This window comes from Bombyx mori, chromosome 15 (assembly GCF_030269925.1).
Source record: "Bombyx mori chromosome 15, ASM3026992v2".
Classification (NCBI taxonomy): Eukaryota; Metazoa; Arthropoda; class Insecta; order Lepidoptera; family Bombycidae; genus Bombyx; species Bombyx mori.
This window is the reverse complement of record NC_085121.1, coordinates 17723730-17748960: the sequence shown is the minus strand read 5'-3', so window position 1 is coordinate 17748960 and position 25231 is coordinate 17723730. Positions and strand designations below refer to the sequence as shown.

Here is a 25231-nt window from a genome sequence, read left to right as displayed (position 1 = left end):
GTTCGAACATAACCGAATGACCGTGGGTTGTTCCGAAACCTCCAGTTATATTTTCTTTATACCTCGAATAGAACTTAAAATTAATATTTTTATAATAAAGAACTTCGTTCCTATCCGATGTCCCTCGACACCACACATCTTTTTTATTTAAAGATAGCCTTTATTAGTTTTATTTTAAATCTCCATCTAAGTAAATCTAATAAAGTATAAATGACAATAGCCCCTCGTCATTTACATGTAAATCCAACTTTTATATGAAAAACCGTTTAAAGGCGAGAATCGTCCGGGGAGCACCCGGATATTAAGTCTGCCCGGGGAATGCTCGTTCAAAATAGTGCGTCACCTTGTAAGGAACGTTTCAATTTTTTTCGAATAAAAATGTATTTACCGCTTTGAGCTTTTCTGAAAGACGTTCAGATTCTATTTTGGGTAATCGTATCAGGATGTGTTATTAGTTTGTGGGTGTGTGTGTACGTTAAAGTAATTGTAGCTTGGATATCACATCTCAACTGCTTCGCGCTAGGTATCTAACCCGACAGTTCACTTACGCTAAATAATCTTTTTTTATTTTTTTATTGCATAGATGGGTGGACGAGCTCACGACCCACAAGGTGTTAAGTGTTTACCGGAGCCCATAGACATCTATAACGTTAATGCCGCCACCCACCTTGCGATGAATTCTAAGGTCGCAGTATAGTTACAACGGCTGCCCCACCCTTTAAACCGAAACGCATTACTGCTTAACGGCAGAAATAGGCAGGGTGGTGGTACTTACCCGTGTGGACTCACAAGAGGTCCCGCGACCAGAAAAACCTTACCATAGCTCTAGTGTCAATTTGATGACTTAAATTTTAGGAAAAAAGTTCTAAACGAGCAAGCGACTTCGCGATAAAACACCGCTGTATTCACAATCAGATGATCTGATTATAAATACAACTAGCAATGTGCTATTTCAACTGTTTCTAAAGAATGCTTCGAATACATCCCGGCATACAAAGAAGTCGTTTCCTGCTATTCTTCTCCACTCAAAATAAGGTCGGCCACTACACGTGAAGCGTTTAAGACGAAGGTTCGAGAACTGTTTCTCAGAGAGTTAGCAGAGTCATCTAATTGATAATATTTGTTTATATATGTTTTTATATGTATATATTTATGTATATGTATTTATTTAAGTACGAGTATTTGTATCTATAAATATTATGTATGTTATATATACACATATGTTTAAGTAATATCACCTTCACACTACACCTACCAAGCTTCATATCTGCACTCCCCTAAGGTAGACTGTTAGAGAATGCCTATGGCATTAAGTCCGCCTTTATACTTACTAGTATAAGAAGTTATAAATAAATAAAATAAATAAAACAATTGTCTCATAAATGAATACGAACTTTAACTTATTGTCATCTATGTACGCGACCTCTCCAAGTCGTTTGTCTAATAACAAATACTGTATCTAAAGTTGTTATCGAAATTAATGAAAGTTAACGAGTTCGCGTGTACTAAACAAATGTTCAACCATTAACACTAACGATGTAATTTTCTGTTAGCGAGCCTCTTTGTGGCGTGATCTAATTTAAAAGTATTAGCGGTCAGTTTAAATGAGAGAGACAGAGACAGAGAGAGAGTACCATTTATTGGAAACCAAAACATAATTAACATTGAAAATAAGAGAACAGATACAGATATAATTTGCAGATTAGTCGGTCTTATCGCTAAAAGGGAGTTCTTCTAGATAACTATCTAGGGAAACTTAGAAAGAGATACAACAGGTATAATGTGGTATACTGTTTTTAATGATATTCAGAGAAATCTATCAAAATAGACCAAACCTTTAAACATTATCATAAATAATGAAGAAAAATAAGTAGATTGAGTACATACCTCTACTATATTTTAATAATATGCAAATAATATTACATACATATAATATTATATAACCAAAGCACCGAAGTAAATTTATAGGTATTTAAAAACACGTATTTTCAGTAGCCAACTAGTGTTAGTACAAAATAAATTAACACAAAAAGTGAATGAATTCGTAGAAATTAAATTAATTAAATTCTTCAAATGACCTCAATAATACCGTATTATTACTTTATGATCGAGAGTGCACATTGTTGTTAAGCTTAATGGTATATTTATAGTAATATTTTACAAGGTTACTTTGCGTTCAGGAAAGATCACCATCATAAAACAATCGTATAAGAAAAATCAAATCCACAAAATTTGGTACGGTGTATTGTGGATTCGTAAGGGTCGATACCGTCTTATTCTGTCTGCCGCGCTAAAATGACGAATAACAGGACTCACTGGGAATCATCTTGTGAGTTTAAAAAAATACTTAAAGTCCGATTATTTTATCAACCAAATCGCTGTGATTTTGTGTCTTGAGCCAAGCCCTCTTTGCGTTCCTTAGTTCGTTGACTAGACGGATGAGCACCGGGCAACTTCGGGCTATTAAATTTATTTCCTGAGCCTCGTCAGCTGTAATGATTAATGTCGGGTTACAGTGCAAACGTAACGAGGAACCGAGATGAATTAAGGTGTAACAACTTGACCTGAAGTGAAGCGTGGTCCCAAAACGCTGAGGCGATTGGACTAGCAGATCATTCCCGATCTTGCAGACAGAATGGAAAGCAGTCGACGTCGCCCCAAACACGTAATTTCGGATCCTCCCGATCTACTGACGGTGCTTTTAGGTACCTCAAGCACCGGTCATCGTTCTCGTCGAACCCGTCGCTTGCGACGAAGGGCTCGGCGAGTAAATTAGCCCTCAGACACAGCCGACTGAGTTTCTCGCCGGATCTTCTCAGTGGGTCGCGGTTCCGATCCGGTGGTAGATTCTGCGAAGCACGGCTCTTGCTAGGGTTCGTGTTAGCAACGTCGTCAGGTTTGAGCCCCGCGAGCTCCCTTACTAGTTAAGGTTACGCTGAAATAGCCTCTCAAGGTTCTCAGCTTAGGTAAGAAAAAAAAAGAAAAAAACTAGCAGATGATTTAAATATATCTGTTGCTTTAAAGAGCCAATCGCGATTTCACTGGTCAAACTACACGTCTATCTGCTTTTCCACTAAAATCCACCATGACGCCACTTGGTTATGTTATAACCGTGCACTAATCGTGATGGTTACGCAGCCACCTACGATCCCAGGGATAGGGTACTTATCGAAAAAATACTATTTTAAAGACTCATGTAAATACAATCTTTGGTTTCGTTACAAAATTTAGTTTGTCTAATGACGATTATTATTTATTTATTACTTTTATTTATTATTATTTATTACTGGTGGTAGGACCTCTTGTGAATCCGCGCGGCTGGTTATTCGAAGCATTCTTTAGAATATTGCCATAGGACATTATCAGCTGTATTTAAAATTCGTATTAAATATTTTGTAAATTTTAATCTCAAGTAATTAAAAGAACACTATAATTAATTTAATTAAACTATTATTGTTTGCTGTAAGTTTTGCAATTTGTACATAAATGAGTTAATATATTAATTAGTAGTAGTTAGTAATTACTTTAATTTTTTCATTCAGTAATTTTGGCCAAATTTTTTTTTATTGCCTTTACAGACAGTTTTACTAGGCAGCGGCTTGGCTCTGCCCCTGGCATTGCTGAAGTCCATGGGCGACGGTAACCACTCACCATCAGGTGGGCCGTATGCTCGTCTGCCTACAAGGGCAATAAAAAAAAAGGCAAACGAACATACCTGATGGTAAGTGGTCACCGTCGCTCGTGGACGTCAGCAATGCCAGGGGCAGAGCCAAGCCGCTGCCTAGCACTGAGTTTTTTTTTTGTTATAGGGATTTGTATTTGTTTGTTATTCTTAACTTGTAAAAATAGAAGCAAATAAAACTTCAGCATAATTTTTAATACTTTATTTTATTAAAATTGTTTAAGTCTGTATCTCGGTAATACGATGTCACTTCGCACTAATCATCATTATTTATATTAAACGTGTATTAATAGTTTTCAATGCGCGACTATTTGGAAGTCTTCGGCGGGCACTGGAAATCGCGATTTGACAACTACCAATAACAGTCTGTCTATTATCTAAGCTTAATGACGAAAGTTAGTGCGCATTGGAAATAAATCTCAAAAATAAATATACGGAAGGAAAGCATTCAAAATAAAAGCAACATAAACCTGAATTATTTTACAATAATGTAATGTGTGTATATCTTATTGCAACATTAACATCCCTCAGCGACATCAAAATATTCATTTCTCTAAGAGAGAAAAATATACATAAAAATCGTATAATTAAGAACCGAAAAATAGTCATTATTTTTATTATTATCTCATAAATAATTTTCCATCTTCGAATATAAATAACATTTGTTAGGAAAATGGAACAAATTATAAATACCCATAAGGCTATAATATAGTATTTCCTAATTTCCTTTGAACGAAACAGAGATTAGGTAAAGAAGTTTAACAAGCCTGTAGGAACAATCATTCTGTTTATACGTTATTTACTAAATACAGTAAATAAATTAACTTTTCATACTGAAGCGGCGTTTGTGCTAGGGATAATAGAAACACCTGTATCAGACAAAGAAAAACACACCCAGACCCCAAATCTATATATATAAAAATGAATTGCTGTTCGTTAGTCTCCTGGACCGATTTGGCTAATTTTGGTCTTGAATTATTCGTAGAAGTCCAGAGAAGGTTTAAAAGGTGAATAAATATGAAAATGCTCGGAATTATATAAAAACAAACAATTTTGTTTTTCTTTTGATGTGTCCCCCGTTGGACGGATGCTTTTTGTTTATTTTATACAAAAGTTTAGGTTTTTTATTTATCGATTGAGGCACTACGAAGTCTGCCGGGTAAGCTAGTATAAAATAAATATTAAAGAAATATACTGACTTTGAATGGAAAATTAAATCGGACTTGTAGTGGAATTAGGCGATCTAATGCTTGATATTGAGAAGTCACGAAATGTGCTCGGATTCGTTTAATCAACCACTTAAGTAAATTACAACGATTTACATAAATCAAACCGTGAATAAATAGACGCTCAAACAAAATGATTGTTCATACAGGCAAGCTGGCAGATAAGTTTGTAGCCAAATTTAGATAATTAGATAAAGTAGACACATTAGTGTATTTCGAAATCACATTCCCTATCAATTTGTATTGATCGATTAAAAATTATACAAAAAGTACACGTAAAACAAATGCAAGAAAATATAACTAGAAGTTAAGAATGTCTGTTGAATTTAATGACCTTTTAACGGTTCTCTAAATAAATTAATGATATCATAGATAAATACGTTCTTATGGAGTTTTATAAAAGTTTGAATACTGAAATGCATATAAAACATTTGTATCACGTAAATAGATAATACAGCTTCGTTTACGTAGTGACTTACTTTATTATAATCTTAGTATATTCGCAAACCTTTCACGGGTTCACCTTGCGGTTTTTGTATTCATAGGTTTATTTTTTATCTTAAGATATCACCTACTATCAACAATAGTAGGCGATATCTTGGTGATCAACATTACCTTTGTCCGCTAAGGTTCTTCGGGATTAGGTGAAACGACTTTGAGAATTTTAAGTTCTCTTTGAGTCAGATTCACCTTTGTCTTCCTCAGATATTGGGCGATAGCCATTTTAAAACGGTACTAAATTAAAACAATTAGTGCAACTACAGAGAGGGTTATAAAGTCAAATTTCCTAAAATGAATATAAAATCAATGCAAGAACAGACCATGTATTAATTAGGTATGTGATTTTCGCATTATTTCTGTATTTCATTGCGATCAATAGTAGAACAGTTACGACCCACGTAGTCAGTATCGACTGTCGCTCACATGAGTCCTTGCCAAACTATTGCCTAATAATAAACTAACTATCTCTTACGTTAATCATAATAATATATCGGTAGGTAAAACGTAATGACTATTTGTAATAAAGCTCTATTTTACGAATAACAACATTTGAACTATCAGTCATTCTGTAAGTATAGCTCAAAACTGTAGTTCCTCAGAAATTTAATTAATCTAAAAACTACTGAAATATACAAAAAAATCAATAAATGTATACCAGCTGTCCGGTTTTCAAGTAATACGCTAAAGACGGCTTCCGCTTGGCAATCGATTCGTATCTAGATTAATTTTTGACGTATTCTAAGACGTATTTAAGTCATCGCTTTAGTTTTGAAGACAAAATAGTTACCGTAATAGTCTGTCCAGATGTTTATTGGAATAGTTGTATCAGTCACAACCCTGGCCACTTCTAACTACTTGTGTTACTTTCCTACCAATGTATTGAGAGTATTGTCATCTTATTCACACAACTTCTTCAACTCCTTTCCGAAAATTTGTATTATTGATGGTATGGGACGTGATGATTTCGCACGCATCATCATTCATCATGTTCATCACTCATCACCAGGTGTTCATATATTTAGGTTAGAAGAGTAGTCTGATGTCTTTATCCCAGTGCAACTGAAACTTTAGTCTATTTTCCCAAGGTAGGTGGCGGTATCTTTGATGTTTCATTTATCCCGATACCCTTATTATCTTAACATCAGTTGGCTCAGACTAGTCAGTACACAATAAAGCTATGAAGCTATTTCAAAATGAACGCTTCTTTTTTTTGTCTGTTTCTTGTTTCTTTTCTTTCATAGTTAATAACAATTTTCAAAATCTCTTCTTAAATATGCAATTCAGTATTCCGGCGCATTCAAATCAGTCGCTTTCAAAATTTTAAAGTAAAACAATTCAAAAAACCTGTTTACACCGTGACACTAATATTTACATATATACAAAACACTATTGGTCCTTCTATTTTGAAAACAAAACTTAAAATGTCGAAGAAATGTGTATTTAATTAGCTTACAAAGGCAGCGAAACAGCAGAATCATTCATTCCATTAATAATTCACTGTCGACAGATAATAAGAACATAACAGTAATAGGTATCTTTTCAAAAATTACAATTTGCGTAATTACCTGTAATCCTTTGTGAGAACCCGGATCCGTATCATTACCCTACCTAAGTCTATCGCGGTGTCATCATACATTCCGATTTAAATAGTAGGATTACCATTACTTCAATAACCCACTGAGTTTCTCGCCGGATCTTCTCAGTAGGTCGCGATTCCGATCCGGTAGTAGATTCAGCGAAGCACTGCTCTTGCTAGGGATAGTGTTAGCAATTCTCCCAAGCTGAGCCCGTAAGCTACCGATTCACGCGAAGTTGGAATATCCCCTAGGCTACCAATGAATAGTTAGGAAAAAAACCAGTCTTCAATGTCTCATAACATTTGAACACAAGTATCTTTAATAAGCGATTCACATTCGCACTGCCCCAAGCTAAGCTCATTTAATTATCCATTGATTTAGTAGGTGATGTGGCACCCCTGTTATTTTCCCTAGTTGTAGCCGTCCTTCCCCCATGATGGTTGCGAGACGACAAGAGGGAAAGAGGCCACGCGGCGCACTATAAGTAATTTAATCTAGCACGTTACATGATAGAGCCCTGCAGGTTAGTTCTAGACCAGCGGGGTATTCCGGTACACCATTGGCATCGTATGGGGCGCTCCTAATTTCAATTACTAAGCCGGCCAGATAGTGTTGACGGCGGAATCAGGCCCCTGTCTTATGTCCGAGTTCTGTTTCCAGCGGGGATCGGGCGTTAGGACAGACTGTTCGTTGGGATTTGGTCGTTCTGAGGGGCAGTCGCGAGTTTCACGTTGTACGGATAATCACGTAATACGTGCGAACGAGGACCTATATGTGTGTGAAATAAAAAATTAACTGCTCAGATCCCTGATCATCAAAATACTTTTGCAAAAGACACTACTCAGACCGGAAATCGAAACCAGACTTTTTGTTCTGTTGGTCTGGGTTACGCAATCAATAGGGCAATGACTGACAATGATATGATTTTAAAACTAAAATCGCTGTTGTTTTGTTTTTGTGAAATTGCGTCAGACCTGGAAAGAGTTGTTCTAAGAAATACTGGCATAAAGCTAAGGCTATTGCTGCTCGAAGGTAGTTGGTATAGTTTTACAGTAAATCAACCAAACTGAAACGAATTACCACATTTCTCACGACATTAGCGATATATTAAATAATTTGTAGCAAATTATTGCTTAATTTGTTTAGCAACATGCTGTTTAAATATTTGGTGTTTTAAATTTAATATTATTACAACGTAATAAAGTTTATGATTAATCTGGTTTGGCTATTACTATAGAATTTAATTTAGTAGACTTACGTATGTCTATTTGAAGTATATTACAACAATATAATTGAATTCGACACGATTTTTCACATATTTTTATCAACCTTAAAGGTTAAATTTTGACTATTCTTTTAATATTTTGTATTATGATTTTTACAAATACAACACGTATGTACATTATATTTCATGATTGATATTTTTATGATTGGTAGCTCTTATATGTAGTTTCAAACTTATAGGGTCATCTGTTCGTTTTACAAAATTATATATTAAATATTCTTGCATAGTGCGTATTTTCTATTTTATGGATTTTCGACTTCAAATTAAAATTTTAGGTCAATTATTTTTAGAAATAACATGAGGTTTCAAAAACAAAAATAGTTTGTAATGCTGTGTCGGTTGTGAAATGTCGCATGTTTCATTTTATGTATTTGATCTCGAAAGCTGTTTTTTTATTAGCTTCTACCTACATTCTTTTCGAATATTATTTTCATCACCTTCATACGAAAATTTTACTATACAAGAACTAAAAATAGTTATTAACCTGAGTGTACAAATAAAATCGGATATTATTAGGGAAAAAAAATTCAATTACGATTTTATATCTTCTGAGTCGAATTTAACATAACAACGTAATCAATATTTTGAGAGGAAAAAATATATTGAATGTAAGTACACACATACAACCAGTTTTAATAATTAATAGAACATAAATTTTTTTTGTATCTTTGCGTGTGTTCATTAGCCGAAGAGGTACCGATAAATCTAGATGAGGTTACAATTTAACTAGAATGGATATGCGGCCGAGCTATATTTACAAACCCTAAAATAATATTATATTTACATCCAATATACACATCAACATTATCAGTACCAAAAATTCGTTCACGAACGTCCATTAACCCGATATGATTATTTATCTAATGTCACTTTTCACTATAAATTGTTGACACTTCACTCGAATTAGAGTTTTCGGAAATGTGAGTCCTAAAATTAAACCTTCCGAATTCAGGTGGTGCAGAGGCATTGTAGTTCTATATGTAATCTGCGACGCACCTGAGAAGGTCGGGTTCGAGTCACACGATCTCGTCGTGGTGGGCCACGTCACTGCAGCTGCCCGCACGCTGCAGTCAGGCCCTGTGACGTCACACCCGCAGCTCCTCCATCGTGACGTTCGACTTTGCATTCATCTGCGTGTTCTTCTTAGTTAAAGTGCTCGTGTTCATTATCTGCATCTGATGCGCCGATAACAAAGGCTGGTTCTCCTGTAGCTGACCACTGGCTAGTGTGTTTATAGTTTTGCCTATTTTCGGTGGCGGCGGGGCTCTTGGTAGCGTGGCCATGCCCGCCACGTTGTTTCCTGGTAAATCGGCAAACTCTGGCGGTGGCAGTTGGTGATGTGAATGCGTGTGGTGGTGGCTCAATATTGTCGCGGGATCGTTTTTCAGACTGGTCTGATACGATAAAGCTCCTTCGAGATCGCCGCAAATATTATTTGGCATCTGGCCATTTTCGACGCGTTTCTTTAGATGCGATCCATTATTGTGTCCGTCTTGGCCGTTCATCCTTGTTTTATCTCTTTGATAATATACTCCGGCGAATATAAGCACATTGAGAATGAGTAATGAGCATCCTATTGCTATTGTCACGCTGAGCGCTGTGGAATAGGCAGCGAATCCATCTTCGGGCGGACTAGCGGCTGTGGTTTCAGATTTTTGTACTTCACTGGCAGTACTTTGAGTAACACTATTCATTCCTACGATATTGAAATTTAACGATGAGGTTATATTAAGAACGTTTAGAACTGGTATTTTTGTGGCAAGTCCTGTATCAGCTATTACGTCAGTTGTTTTTTTGAAGGCTGGACTATAAGTCTTGGGTGTTGGCTGGATCGAGTTGTCCTCATTTTCAAGCTGATGATGAGCTGGCGGTACATCTTCGCCTCCTGGACGATGCAGATCAGGTACTAAATTCAACCAAAATGAAAGTCTGTGAACAAAATTAATTTTGTATTGTACTTAAATGTCAAAGGGAAAATCTTGCGACATTATTGTTGCAATTACTGATGGCACGACCTCTTGTGAGTCCGCGCGGGTAGGTACCACCGCCCTGCCTATTTCTGCCGTGAAGCAGTAATGCATTTTGGTTTGAAGGGTGGGGTTGTTGTTTACACTTGAGACCTTAGAACTTATATCTCAAGGTGGGTTGCGCATTTACGTCGTAGATGTCTCCAGTAACCACTTAACACCAGGTGGGCTATGGGTCCACCCATCTAGCTATAAAAAAATCAGAAAGAAAAAAAAAAGTAATAGTTTATTGTACTATTGTAATTCCTTTTGGTGCCGGTTATAAATTATGTGATAATTTACCTATGCGCTCTATAATGGTTCTTGAGTTTTGACTTTATGTCAATGTTCAAATATTTCTTATGAACAGCTTCGTAGGCAGTCCATTCGATGTTCTTCATTCTAACTCGCTCCTGTCTTCCAGCTCTTATAGGATCAGTCTCTTGAGCTTCATTAGGGTTGCTGTGTCAATAAAAATAATAATAAATAAGTGTTGTAGTAGTATTCATTTGTAAAGCATACCTACAACTTAATGGTACATATTGGTATAGATGGATAAACGCATTCTGAGACATTCTGGCATCACGAAAGTCGTCGAGGGTATAATGAGAGAGAAATACACGGAAGCCTAATAGCATATTAATTAAACCAATATTCGTTCCATTAAGCTAGCCTAGCGTTCCAAATATAATGCTTTTTTAATATGATGAAATTGTAGGGTTGAATATTGGATTGGGGCAGCCGCTGTAACATTACTGAGACCTTAGAACTTATATCTCGAGGTGGGTGGCGCATTTACATTGTAGATGTCTATGGGCTCCAGTAACCACTTAACATCAGGTGGGCTGTGAGCTCGTCCATCCATCTAAGCAACAAAAATAAATAAAAAATTGGATTTTACTTTGCTGTTTAGATGATATGTGATTAAGACTATTATTGGATTAAAAATGTAACATTTTTGGTAGCACTAAATTGTAAAAGTAAATGTAACTCTGAATTTTACTATCCCTATAGTTTTCCTAAAATTCAACGTTGACTAAACTGATTTCTTAAGGAGTAATCTCCGAAAAAACAAATATTATATACTATGTGTTGAGGATAAAGATTGTGTCATTACTCAAGTCACTAAAGTAAAAATACACTTTGAAAGTGCGTTTTAAAAAAGTGTGGGTCTAAAGAAGAAAAAACCTCTTACACAAGCCATTAATAATAATTATTGGACAGCTTTACGATCGTAAGAGTCTTTGAAATATGTTGTTGTGCAGGCTCTATCAGAACTACATTTTATCAATTTGAAACTAGTAAAGAGGTTTGGTACCAGTACAACGTTAAAAACCACAATTGTTTCCACGTTACAATCAACATTTCTAATACTACAGATCTATTAAATGAAAGCCGGACTTAGGCAATTAAATTCGAAACTCACCCAGTCTTAGCGAAGTTTCCCCAATATAACATGACGGATTCAGACAGGCCGACTTCAGCTTTCGTGTAGTTTCTAGGGAAGTGAGCCAAACCACCGACCAGGGGCGCACCGAATATGTACGGAAGCTCCTCCCCGTGGATGCAGCCTTGACGCTGTGAATAGTCTTACGTTAGAATTTATGGCTCTTATCAAACCACGCTACATTTTAGCAACTCTTCAATGACCGATTTTATTAATTTGAAAACTTTTCAAGGTTCATGACCGAGAGAAGGTTTAATTAACGATTTTTGAAATTCCTCAATTATTGCTCTCGCATAGTGACGTTGGGGAAATACGATATATGATGATTATTAGCATACCTCATTTTTGTACACACTTAGTGTTTCTACTATAGGTAATCATAATAATTATAATATCTTCTTCTTTTTCTTCAGCTTATCCCACTAGGAGGAGTCGGTACAGCTATTTTTTCTCTTCCATTCTCTTCTATCAGCCGTCAGCTCAATACTCACTCCTCTCTCTCTCATATCGTCATTCAAACACTCCATCCATGTCTTCGTCGGTCGACCTCTTCCCCTTCTACCTTGCACTATTATTTCCATACATCTCCTAATCACATGCATCTTCTCTCTACGCATCACATGTCCATACCACGCTAACCGCTACGCTAATAATTATAATATGTTTTATAAAATACTATTGGCGTAACAGGTTTTTTATTGACTATTTACTCACTTCAACAATTTGGAAATACCCATGTAGACGAGACAAACTAGTATTATAATACTACGAACAGAGCTCATGATCCGTAAAAAAAAATAAAAAAAAATCTGATATCTATTAGTGCTCATCCCTTAATAATGTCTCAAAATGCTAATGCTCATGGTAGTGGGGTATGGGGATGAAAAGTAAAGATTAAGGGTGCGATTAAAACTTTCTTAAAAATCCAGTGTTGGATAACTATACAGTCTCTTTCGAAAAGGTAGTATTTAATGTAATGTAGTAATACAAAAAGCAGAAAATGATACTTGTGTTTTATACTTTTAAATGGAGTCATTTCTACAGATAAAATAAACAAGACATCTACTATAATGGATCCTATTGATATCAAATAAAATGTATTCTTAAGTTTTAAACTACGGCTAACTAACGACACTCGGTGAGATTTCACTGTGTCTATCGCCATATTAGTGATAATAGCGAAACAAAATTGTAGTAAATCGAGAAATTCAAAATATTAATTGAATTTTCGATTCATATCAACCACAATTGTCAAAAGTCGTTCAAATCGCTCTCAAGTGATACTCAATCACATATTTGGCAATTGTGTTTCAGGTATTACGTATTTTCCAAAACTTAAAAAAAAATATCAAAAAGTCAGACTGAAATATCTTAAGTCTTGCAGAATCTAGGCGGTTATAATTCAACAGAACGGCTCGCTATCCGGCTTGTTGACTTGAGACCTAGTTACAAAACGCCTTCACAACCTGAACGAAAGTCATTCGAAACTTTATCGTCGTTTGTATCTTTCAGGCCACGACGTTACAAAGTTCTAGATGTCTTCTTTTGAGTTGTAGAGTAAGCTTTCAAGAAGTATTAATTCGTTTATTAACTCATTAAATAGCAAAAAGTAACACAGTTACCGTTTTAACTACAGACCACCATTTTTAGATATATTTTATTTTTTATTTATTTTAAGTGGTTACTGGAGCCCATAGAAATCTACAATGTAAATGCCTCCGCCCACCTTGAGATATAAGTTCAAGGTCTCAGTATACTCGTAATTACAACGGCTACCCCACCCTTTAAACCGAAACGCATTACTGCTTCACGGCAGAAATAGGTATGGTGGTGATGCCCACGCGGGCGAATTGACAAGAGGTCCTACCACCAGTAATTCCGCAAATTAAAACTTTGCGGGCTTAATTTTTATTATACGATGTTATTCCTTCACCGTGAAAGTCACGTACATTAGAAAAATTGGTACCCGCCTGCGGGATTCGAACACCGGTGCATCGCTAGATACGAATGCACCGGACGTCTTATCCTTTAGGCCACGACGACGACGATGATGTTGGCAAAAAACTCTTAAAACTGTTACATGTTAAAATTTAATTTACATAGCAAATAATAAACGAAGGCAATAATGATGTTTCTTTGTTACGCTTTGAGACTCTGGCTACTGAATTGATTTTGAGGAAATTTCGTATGAAAATAATTTGAATCCTGGGAAAGAGCATTCCAACCTTTCATTCTGACTCCGAGCGCAGGTTTCAGCCCAGTATTATATAAAAAAAAATATTCTTTTATTTTTACTAAATTTACATACGCAATGAAATATTGAATGAATGATTTTTTTCTGATGGTAGGACCTCTTGTGAGTCCGCGCGGGTAGGTACCACCGCTCTCCCTATTTCTGCCGTGAAGCAGTAATGCGTTTCGGTTTGAAGGGTGGGACAGCCGTTGTATCTATACTTGAACTTATATCTCAAGGTGGGAGGCACATTTACGTTGTAGATGTCTATAGGCTCCAGTAACCACTTAACACCAGGTGGGCTGTGAGGTCGTCCACCCATTTAAGCAATAAAAAAAAGGTAGTTAGGTGCCACTGGAACTCACACGGTTACAAATGTACCATTAACTTATTTTTGCCACGAAGTATTTATTCATGAGTTTGGTTCGAATTGTAGACAAACCGTAATGTAGTCAGTCGTAATGCAGCCGTTACATAATACAATATTGTGACTTCTATCTCAAGCTTCTAGGTGCGTTTTAGTTATGACATCTGTGGATTTCTAGAACAATCTAACATCACATGAATCTTGAACTCGTCAGCCCATACAACAACAGCAAAAAAAGATGGGTGGTGTCGTGGGACACCGGATAGGAACGAAGTTCCTTATTATAAAAATATTAATTTCAAGTTCTATTCGAGTATAAAGAAATTAAAACTAGAGGTTTCGCAACAGCCCACGTTCATTTCGTAACGTGCGAACTTATTGTGGTACACTTCATTCACGTTTGTTTGCATAAGAGTTAGTGCATTGCGTAAACGAACGCTCTGAGATCGTGGTCAATGAATGATAAAAAATATGTTATTTTTTGTACGTTATTAAAAAGTTAAGTTCGTACACTGTCTGCATTACTAATTTGTACGTTATTACAAAGCTAATTCGTACACTGTGTGCATTATTAATAAAAATCTTACGTTACGGACGTTTTTTCCCGGTTAGGGTACCCCTCCGCATCGTCCCAAAAAAAAACTTCGTTCCAAGAACGTAGAAGTAAAAATAGCATTAAAAATTTAACCTTTCTATTCAGAAAATACCAAACAATTAAATCTGATTTCTATCCTGAATCCATTTTGGAATAAGTCCACACCTTTAAAGTATTCTGCACAATTTTGCCATCGCAAACCGAACTGTATATAATTATGTAAAAACAAATGATAGAGATATTATTGCTATATGTTTAAGGCTTCGATAATAAGACCTGTCTTCGTTAACCAGGTAACTGATCTTCGCTTTTATTAATGGACTGAAACTAAGCGAGAGGTTAAAGGAAGAGCCGAGATGATTGAGTTTCAAAGTGCATTTTCTACAGGAGCTTTCTGAATTAACTGAACCCTGTTGGTTAATGAAAACGTGCTCCCAACACATAAGTACCTCATTAATTCGAATGTAAGTAAAATCGCATTCGAAGCAGAGCCCATACAAATTATTTGGAAACATTATGTTCGTCGGCAATCAATTTTTAGAAACATCTTGTATATCTAAAAATAATAAATATTTTTTGGAGCGAAGTTTCTTATGAGACGATGCGGGGGGTACCCTAACCGGAAAAAAACGTCCGTAACGTAAGATTTTAATTAGCATTAATGCACACAGTGTACAACTTAACTTTTTAATAACGTAAAAATTAGTAATGCACACAGTGCACGACTTAAGTTTGTAATAACACATTTTTTTATGAATGTTCAACAGAAATTTTTCGCTCCTTAAGTACCTTCTCTCTTCCAATGTCTTTCTACGGTTAACCATAATTTTCCCTTATTTTCCTCCATCGTACCTATTTCCCATCTGCAATTTCATGGTGGAAGGTGACATACACATCTATGCGCTTCGAATAACCACTAACATCGGAATGACCGTGTGCTCGCTTAGAAATAATAAAACATCGAACAGCTAATTTAACTGAACGCCGTAATAACTCAAAAACAAAATTAATGTCAAATACGATTAATATTTCAAAACATTTATCAAACAAACACGCGACGTATAAACTTAATTAATTAATTAACCAACACTCGTATTTATTAGAACCACACGATGGCGAATGGAGCCTGAATTCAGCTTAAATATTCCATTCATGATCCAGCGAGTGCTAGCAATTATTAGTTAATTCGTTTAGGAGAATTGTACATATACGATTAGAAAATATGTATTTCGACGCTTGAAAGCCAAAAGTGACTAAGCGACAATGCGTGAATTTTACAGTAGACTAATTTAAAGTTAAAATACCTGAAAACAAAATTTATTTTAACGAATTTAGCTGTAGTAGAATCTAGCTAGTAGCTGTAGGATTGAAATGATTTTAATAGACCTAGAAAAAAAAAATTTTTTTTTGCGCGTCGAAAATGTTTATTGCCTATCATTTATAAACAAATCAGTTATTGTCGCTTAGTCACGTTTGCCTTTCAAGCGTCGATTTGTTTTGTTGTTCACGAACGAGATTAGCAATGATGAAACTAAAACATTTCCTGCGTAATATGGAATTACAAATATTTCTAAGAAAGATACATTATTTTTTTACATTACTAGCTTATGTCATCATGTACCGAGTATAATGTACAATAATATAATACAAATATTATAGAAGAAAGAAAACCCCGGGGGCTATATGAAAATAATACAGGCTACTCATCCCGATGCGAATGCGATTTAATGTTGCTGATGAACTGTTGCTGAGTTTTTTAGTATTTTTTACCCTTATTTTGTATTCACTAGACATATTATCTAAGGCGATTCCATAACCTGAGTTATAACTAATTAAATTTTTTAAATAAAAAAGCTTTAATTGGCTTAAAGCCTATTCTTTTGTTATACAAAATGTCTAGACCGGATCTCATCTATTCGAATCTGAAACTTTTACCTGATGATTAATCTTGTTACTAACTTAAGAACTTGTTAATTTCATTTCTAACTTTTCTAGGGTTCGGTTAGTAGCAACTAGAAGTATTGAAGCTAATTTTTAGTGAAGACTGAAAGTTGAAGCAAATTTGTAGCTCAGAAATTTTGGTTTGGCAAATTTCTAAGATCGGTTTATTGTTTCATAATTTATTATTTTGATCCAAAATGACTAATTTTAAATCGTAAATTAACTAAGTTTCTACATAAATGATATCATGGGCTATTTGAACAACGGACGGCCAAGAGTTTCTAAGCATGAAGATGAAGAAAAGAAAGAAAATTCTTTAAAGTTTAACGCAACGTATGGAAACAGTGCAAACTTAAAATAAAAAAATCACGATTTGATTCTGTCGTATAGTTTTTAATTATATTCATTCCTTGAATTTATTTGTATACGATTACCAAGCCTTTCAAACTATAACACAGGAATATTAAAATTTGCCCAGTGAAGTAAGGTACATAGATAGGTAGGTAGCTTGTGCGGATTCATAATTTTTTCTACTACGGAATTATAATCATAACTTTATGAGTCTTCAATAGGTTTTTCGAAATTTAAGAGTTAAAATAAATTTGTTCAAGTATTTTAAATATTTAATTACAGTTTGTACTATAATTTTTTTTATGTAAATATGGTAATCATAACTCTTTATAAAAATTAGTGTTTGTGCCACTAAATTTTGACAAGCTTGACTGGACAAGTAAACAAGTAAGGTCATCAATAATCTTGACATAATATAATATCACTATTTGAGTTAGATTATAAGTAGCCGGGATCTTTCAAAACTAATGTGCATTTTGAAAGGTTTTTTCCTCATAGAATTTCAGATTCATTCAATTCTGTAATAGTAAATTTTTGATAAGCCAATTACCTGTGGATAGTCACCGTACTTCGTCTGGTAGTCGAAAACGTATAGATACGAATTTCTTCTTAGCGCTGAATGTGTGTCGGCTGTCAACACCATTGGAGCTACGACTTGGGCGTCGCTAAGTGCTTCTAAAGTTTCATCTCTGTTAGAATTAAGAGAAAAATACAAGGGATTATATACTTAGGAGTATACTCAACGGCTACACGGTACTAAGTTGTTTCCGTAATAGGATACCAAGTGATGAAAGTAAGCAAAGCGATATGATATTAGATTTACGACTACCCTGTTACTAACTCGCTTGTTCCCCTTGTTAGCCTCACTCGGTGTGCACATTATCAGTTGGAATAGTCTCTTAAGCCACCAGTAAATAGATAGGAAAAAAACAACAAAAGAGCATTGTAAAAGCGACCCAAAATAGTAGTGATCATCCAAATAGATAAAAAGAAGTAGATCATCCAAATAAATTTACCTGATGTTAATTGGATGCTGAACAGGTTTTTCCCAATCCGTATACTCATTTATAATCGTCGCTAATATCTCAGAAAGATGGTAGCTATACGTATTTCTGACAAAAGACTTGAGAATCTTCGATCTTCTGTCCGCTTCTATCCCATACTGTACATCGTCACCGCTGAATGCGAAGTAAGCTTCCGCTTTAGTGACTCCGAGCATCAAATCGTATCTGGAAATAAACCTATTTTATATAGCTGCAAAAATAAATAACTTGGTATGTAGGTATTTATTCCGAGAATTAAAATTTTCAATTAGTCGCAAAACGTATCTAGTGATTTCATTTCTTTTTTTTTTTACTTCATTTGATCATATTTGATTAATTTCATCTGATTTAACATTTCACAAAATATGTACATATACCATACTCTGCTTAGAAAGTAAATAAATAATAATCGCGTTATTGAAACTTTTCCATCGGCTGTAGCACACATCTATTCAACTATCTTATTAAGTCTGCCAATGTTAACAGCTGTACTCATCACACCAAATGTAATTTCAGTTTTTAAAGTACGGATTTAGAGGTATTCAAAATAATTTAACCAACGGTTAAGAACATTTTCCAAGTGTAACGAGTTACACAGATGTTAAATTAAAAAAATGTAAAAAACATTTCGATACGAAACGAGATATACGCGAGATTGTTAAACGTTAAGAACACTGTTATTATCAATATCTCAGAACATGAAAGCTTCGAAGAACGTTTGTATGTAACAAAATTCCTTCTAAAAATCAACTGGCACATTGTGTTCGCTGTAACAGAAAACTTCAAAAGCTCGTCATAGACTCGTCAGAAATGAAATTACTTTTATTAAAAAGAGCAGACATTCCATTTTATTTCAGAGGTCATTCCACCCTAACAGTGTCAGGACTTTTTTAGTTTATAACTGATGTTTAATGGAGATCTGAGCGTATAGGCGTCATAGCGTGAATACTGAAATAGGCTACAGTTACTTTAAAAAAGAAAATGTTTTATTGCAATAGGCACCACTGTCCGCGGGTTTTTAAAACCGGCTAGTTCACTACTACCCTTAAAATATTTTTATGCCTAATGGTGAAAATATGTCATAGTGCTGTGTGGACACAGCGGATTCACGCGCTCCATACAATGGATTTCGTTTTGCCGCGCACTGAACCCAAATCCAAAAGATATCGTAAATGTATCTTTCTTATCCTTTTCAAGTGAATTCTGGCTTACTTTAATTACCAACACCACTTCCTTTTGTCTGTAAAATCATACTTTACCATATTTTGCTTAAAACTTGTCAGCAATTTCTATTCTGATTAGCGTATCCAATACCAAAAGTTGTGAATTGTGCAAGAATATTACAATAATTGCAAAAAGATGGTGAGCTGTGCGTGAATTTTTTACTTACTTGGTCAGCTGCGCCACCGCACTTTTTCTCATCAGCACAGCGTTGATGATGTTAATAGCGTTCTGTGCTTGTTTCCCGACTGGCGCATGGGCAACTGTCTGGCCGCCCCATTCGTAACCATTTTCTGGATTGACTAAGAGATCTCCTGTATCTGGCACAAATAAATCTAGAATTAGATTTGGGCATAGTAAAATATAATTGGGTCTTTGAAATTTGGGCATGTCTTTTATCGTATCTATTAGATTCAATTCAGTTTTTATAGGTTACATGAAATTTACACTAACGTTACACTAAATTCATGAAAAGTACGAGGTAGAAGTTCCTGATTCCTTCCTTCCTAATTCCTGATATCTTCGTTAAATTAATTCATATCCATTTGAATAAATCTTTTATTTTTTATCACGAAATTAGTTAAGATCAGTTCGTTGATAGCGTTACTTTTAATGTAGATTTCTCTTAATTTAAAAAAATTCAATTTTTCAATTTTCAATCTTAAATTTTTCAAATAATGCCATTTAATTCTCAATTTGTGAAGCACGGTTATACTGGCTCCAGAGACAGATGACAAATGTCCTCTGACATTTGACTAAAAAAAACCATTTCAGTCTCAATCTCTTTCAACCTGCTATCAACGCTACAGAAAATAAATGTCTCCTTAAAGGCGGATCGCAAAAAATGTTCTACAACGGAGGTAAACGTTTGCTCTTCCCAATAGGGTACAAGATGAGAAAAGTTTGAGACAATTTAATAACGCAGCGTGGACGGGTAACGGCTGACAACTCGCAAGAATGCTGCCGAAGTGAAAGCAAGGGAACTCTTCGTGGAAATCGCTCTACGGATGGAACTTTGTCATGCTTAGAACAATTCGTGTTTCATTTATTGTTTTATGTTTGATCGTTTGGATTTGCTATTGTTTTGACGCGTATGGGATTTTTTTGGAATAAGTTATGGTATTTGTGTCGTGTTAGTATATTTGGTAGCAAGATGACTTAACTGACGCTAGGCGTATGTACATGCCGCCACCAATCCTTTTTATTTATTTATTGCTTAGACGAGTGGACGAGCTCACAGCCCACCCGGTGTTAAGTCGTTACTGGAGCCCATAGACATCTACAATGTAAATGCGCCACCCACCTTGAGATATAAGTTCTAAGGTCTCAGTATAGTTACAACGGGTGCCCCACCCTTCAAACCGAAACGCATTACTGCTTTACGGTACAAATAGGCAGGGTGGTGGTACCTACCCGTGTGGACTCACAAGAGGTCCTACTACCGGTAAAAATCTCACCAATCTTGAAATATCAAGTCGTAGTTTCGATAAAACCTAGGATTCAAGTATGCTTTGATTTGAAGCAATCTATAAGTATATAAGTAATTTGGATGTTTAATGTGAGATGCAATCGTTCATTAAGTATATACACAATATTTTCTAGCGGTAGCACTACGCTGCGAAACAGCCATGCCTGCATTCCACTTTGATGGTTGTGACAGCCGTTATACAAAACAATTGAGATTTCTATCTCATTACCTTATCATGGGCAGTCACATCCACATGGTACTCATGGGAGCCAGTAAACACTTAGTGTACTCAGCTGTACTTATGCACCTGCTGATGTCCTCAACATCAGTAACCACTCTTCAGCAATCGTCGTCTTTACGACGACCAACGAATTACAAGAAATTTTCTCTTTTTCTATCGTTAATCAGAACCTCACTATTAAGTTATTGAATTTATGAATCTAACAATAAAAAAAGCAATAAAATATATCCGATAAGGTTTTTATTGTTTACCATCCGCAGCCATTGTCATGGCAGCGATGCGCAAAAATACTCCTAAAAATACCCACTGACCTAAATTATCTGAAGTACAAATAACCAATACTTTATTTACGACCTTGTTTCAGGCCATTTCGTTGCGATTTCTTTTCGTACCAACTGTAGCTACTGTATTTTGGCTAGAGTCCAATATGATACAAAGGCCTCGCGTTAAGTTATAATTATAGTTGGTATTGTATTATTTTCTTTTATTATTCATTTCATTGGCTAGCAGTGACAAGCTAGCTGAAGCAGATGAAGTTTTCTACATTCTGACATAAGATGAAAGTATGAACAGTACTAAAATTCTGTTTATCATTTTAATCGAATGATTATTTTACGCTATAGTACAAATTCAAACTTAAAAATAATCTTCATTATTTTTTTTTTTCAATTTTATTTCTCCCATCTTTACAAGAAAAAAAATCCAATATTAAATATGGTATTAGTACCAAAATAAGACTGAAAATAGTATACTATAAAATAAATATAAATTGAGTGATTGTAATGAGTGAATCTAATCAGTGATTATGGACGAATTTCAATTGCGGCGAACACTAATCTACTAGATGAGCACAGACCAATTCCATATTTAGCGAACTAATGAATTCCGTCCGTTGATACATTATTTTATGCACTGCAAAAACATTCGCAAAATATAATAACTTAATCGTACTTTTTTTACTCTAACTTGCTGTGAAATTTTGAATAAGAAGCACAGATAAGATGAGGATTAAAAAAAAATACTAAATTACTTGCCTATAACAACACCGTCGACGCTCGGCCCGAAGGCATAAGCGAAGTCAGGCGCTTGAACTGGTGCGGAGAGTAATGCCTCTAATGGTCGCTCTCTTAAGCATCGCAGCAGCGCTGGGGGTGTCAAGTCTGTGAAAGAATAAGCCATTATGAACTCTTTAGGGATTAAAATATCAATACCGTTCGTAATCAAATACTCTAATTTTCCTGTATCAGCTACGCTGTCTTTATAAGCCAACGACAATATGGTCTAACTGCTAGAGACGTCACCAATTCCAGATAACGTCAAAGATGTCTTCTACCCCGATTTATTTTTACAACTACGGGCAGCAGGCAGTAGATACCGGCAATATCTTAATGCCCATTTACGTCGACTCTAAGGTATTAATCGGTGGGTAATCGAACCTATAAATAGTAAATAATATTGTGTAAACACATTCACAGATTGAACGCTTTTTTTTTCCTACCTAAGCTGAGAGTCTTGAGCGGCTATTTCAGGGTAACCTTAACTAGTAGGTGAGCTCACGGGGCTCAAACCTGACGACGTTTCTAACACGAACCCTAGCAAGAGTCGTGCTTCGCAGAATCTACCACCGGATCGGAAACGCGACCCACTGAGAAGATTCGGTGAGAAACTCACTGGGCTGTGTCTGAGTGGATTGAACGCGTGGCAGCTAGTTCATACCGAATCTTATAAGTTAATATGTTTCTTGTACGTTCGTTGCTAGTAGTCAATGCGTTTGGATGTGGATCGATGTGATTGTGGATGAAACTTTGTACAGTTCTCCAGTTTTCGTGTGTCGTAGACATTATTGATATTCCTTTACGGGTTAATCTCGTATTTATATTGTCATGGTACTATAAGTATACGACGTATTGAATAATATAGAGTTTTCGTGGTCACGAACTACTGCTCACGAAAGTCGCCGTAACCAGATTAAGGCGTAACAGTAGATTTAATTAAGGTTTGGTCATATTATCATTAGCATAATACAATAAGGGGCGCGGGAGTAATTTGAAAAAAAAACCACACTGAACTAGTCGGGGACGCGAGACCGTGTGGAGCGCTTCGTCATTAGTCGGCGCCGCTCGGAGCCGCTTCGGCAAGCCAATCTTGGCACACTTATTTTTTCGTTTCGTTTCATTTCGTTTCATCGAGTTTGAAATCACAACGATTCTAAAGAAGTTTCACTTCAAAAATCGATGGATACTTGATGACTATCATCAAATTTATATTTTGGTGACAATCAGAGTGGAACCTGGTCACAATATAATAGTTTTAAATACAGCATTTGATACAGACATAATATATTTAACACATTTATTTTACATTTTACTCGAGATTAAAACTAACCTGGTGAACAGTTGGCGTGTGTTGCCACAATTGCTGCGTACTTATTGGGGTCGGCCACCAAAGACCACGGGCTGAGTCCAGATCCGGACATCAAAATCGCTCTATGAAAGAGGAGACCTGAAACAAACATTTGAATTTGATTTTGAAGTTTTCATAGCTTAAAAGATAAGACGCCCGGTGTACTCGTAACACGCTATGCAACTAGGCCAGTATTGAAATAACACGGGCAGGTACTAATTTTACTAATGATAAGTATGTACTTGACTCATGTTCAAGAACGATTTTCACAATGAAAGAATTATATAAAGATAGAGAAGCCTTTATTAGCAATCTTAATTCATATTTAGATACATAATATTAATGTGATCTATTTAAATAAAAATGAATTGCCGTTCGTTAGTCTCGCTAAAACTCGAGAGCGGCTGGACCGATTTGGCTAATTTTGGTCTTGAATTATTTGTGGAAGTCCAGAGAAGATTTAAAAGGTAGATAAATATGAAAATGCTCGGAATTAAATAAAAATAACAATTTCGTTTTTCCTTTGATGTTTCCCCTGCCGGACGGATTTCTTTTGTTTGTTTTATGTTTATTTTATACAAAAGTTTAGGTCTTTTATTTATCGATTGAGGCACTACAAAGTCTGCCGGGTCAGCTAGTTTATAATATAAATCATAATGTATCATAAAAATCAAACCCGCAAAGATTTTAATATCTGTAATTACTAAGAAATTCAGACGTAGACTTAAGTGCGATAGCGGCATACACGTTTTGCTGCTAATGGGCTTTCCTAACTCCCTAACAATAGATGGGACGCGAACTCCTTCTCAGACCTATGCTTAAAGGAAACATGTTGCTCTTTGTTTCAAAGAAAACCATCGCCCAATTTCAGACATAAGGTCAAAGTCATTTTGAAATAATTGTCAGATGGGAACAAAGCCTGGCGTCATGATCATACAGGATGGTCATAATATTATTATCCATTGTTTATCCATCATCTATCTTGACAAATGAGGTTGAAGTCTTATATTATTATTATTATTTGCTTAGTTGGGTGGACGAGCTCACAGCCCACCTGGCGTTAAGTGGTTACTGGAGCCCATAGACATCTACAACGTAAATACGCCACCCACCTTTTTTTTATTGCTTAGATGTCTGGACGAGCCTTCAGCCCACCTGGTGTTAAGTGGTTACTGGAGCCCATAGACATCTACAACGTAAATACGCCACCCATCTTTTTTTTTATTGCTTAGATGTGTGGACGAGCTCACAGCCCGCCTGGTGTTAAGTGATTACTGGAGCCCATAGACATCTACAACGTAAATGCGCCACACACCTTGAGATATAAGTTCTAAAGTCTCAGTATAGTTACAACGGCTGGCCCCACCCTTCAAACCGAAAAGTATTACTGCTTCACGGCATAAATAGGCAGGGCGGTGGTACCTACCCGTGCGGACTCACCAAAGGTTCTACCACCAGTAAATAATTATATAAATTAGATACGTTTGTCTCATCTCTAAAATTGAAACGCATCTCGGCTTCTGGGAAAAGCTCGACAGAATGTTGGCATCTGTGTTCAAAACTCCCTACCAGTATTGTCGCAAATTGAAGCATTTTGGGTTTTAAGATTACTTTTGGTATTCGTATTCCTTAATCCAGTGTAAT

At 35.7% G+C, this 25231-nt stretch overlaps 1 protein-coding gene across 1 annotated transcript in view; it reads right to left on the bottom strand.

The window, feature by feature from the left end:
- Nucleotides 1-3869: 3869 nt before the first annotated feature.
- LOC101739442 (neuroligin-4, X-linked) overlaps nt 3870-25231 on the bottom strand; it is a 128491-nt gene continuing 107129 nt past the window's right edge. The window contains exons 5-12 of the mRNA XM_021346840.3: nt 23570-23686; nt 22219-22344; nt 19645-19810; nt 18228-18440; nt 17762-17900; nt 11704-11855; nt 10581-10739; nt 3870-10200 (exon numbers count right to left, since the gene is read on the bottom strand). Coding sequence (XP_021202515.2) covers nt 9357-10200; nt 10581-10739; nt 11704-11855; nt 17762-17900; nt 18228-18440; nt 19645-19810; nt 22219-22344; nt 23570-23686 — 1916 coding nt within the window. The 3' untranslated portion in view covers nt 3870-9356. The remainder of the gene's footprint in view (nt 10201-10580; nt 10740-11703; nt 11856-17761; nt 17901-18227; nt 18441-19644; nt 19811-22218; nt 22345-23569; nt 23687-25231) is intronic.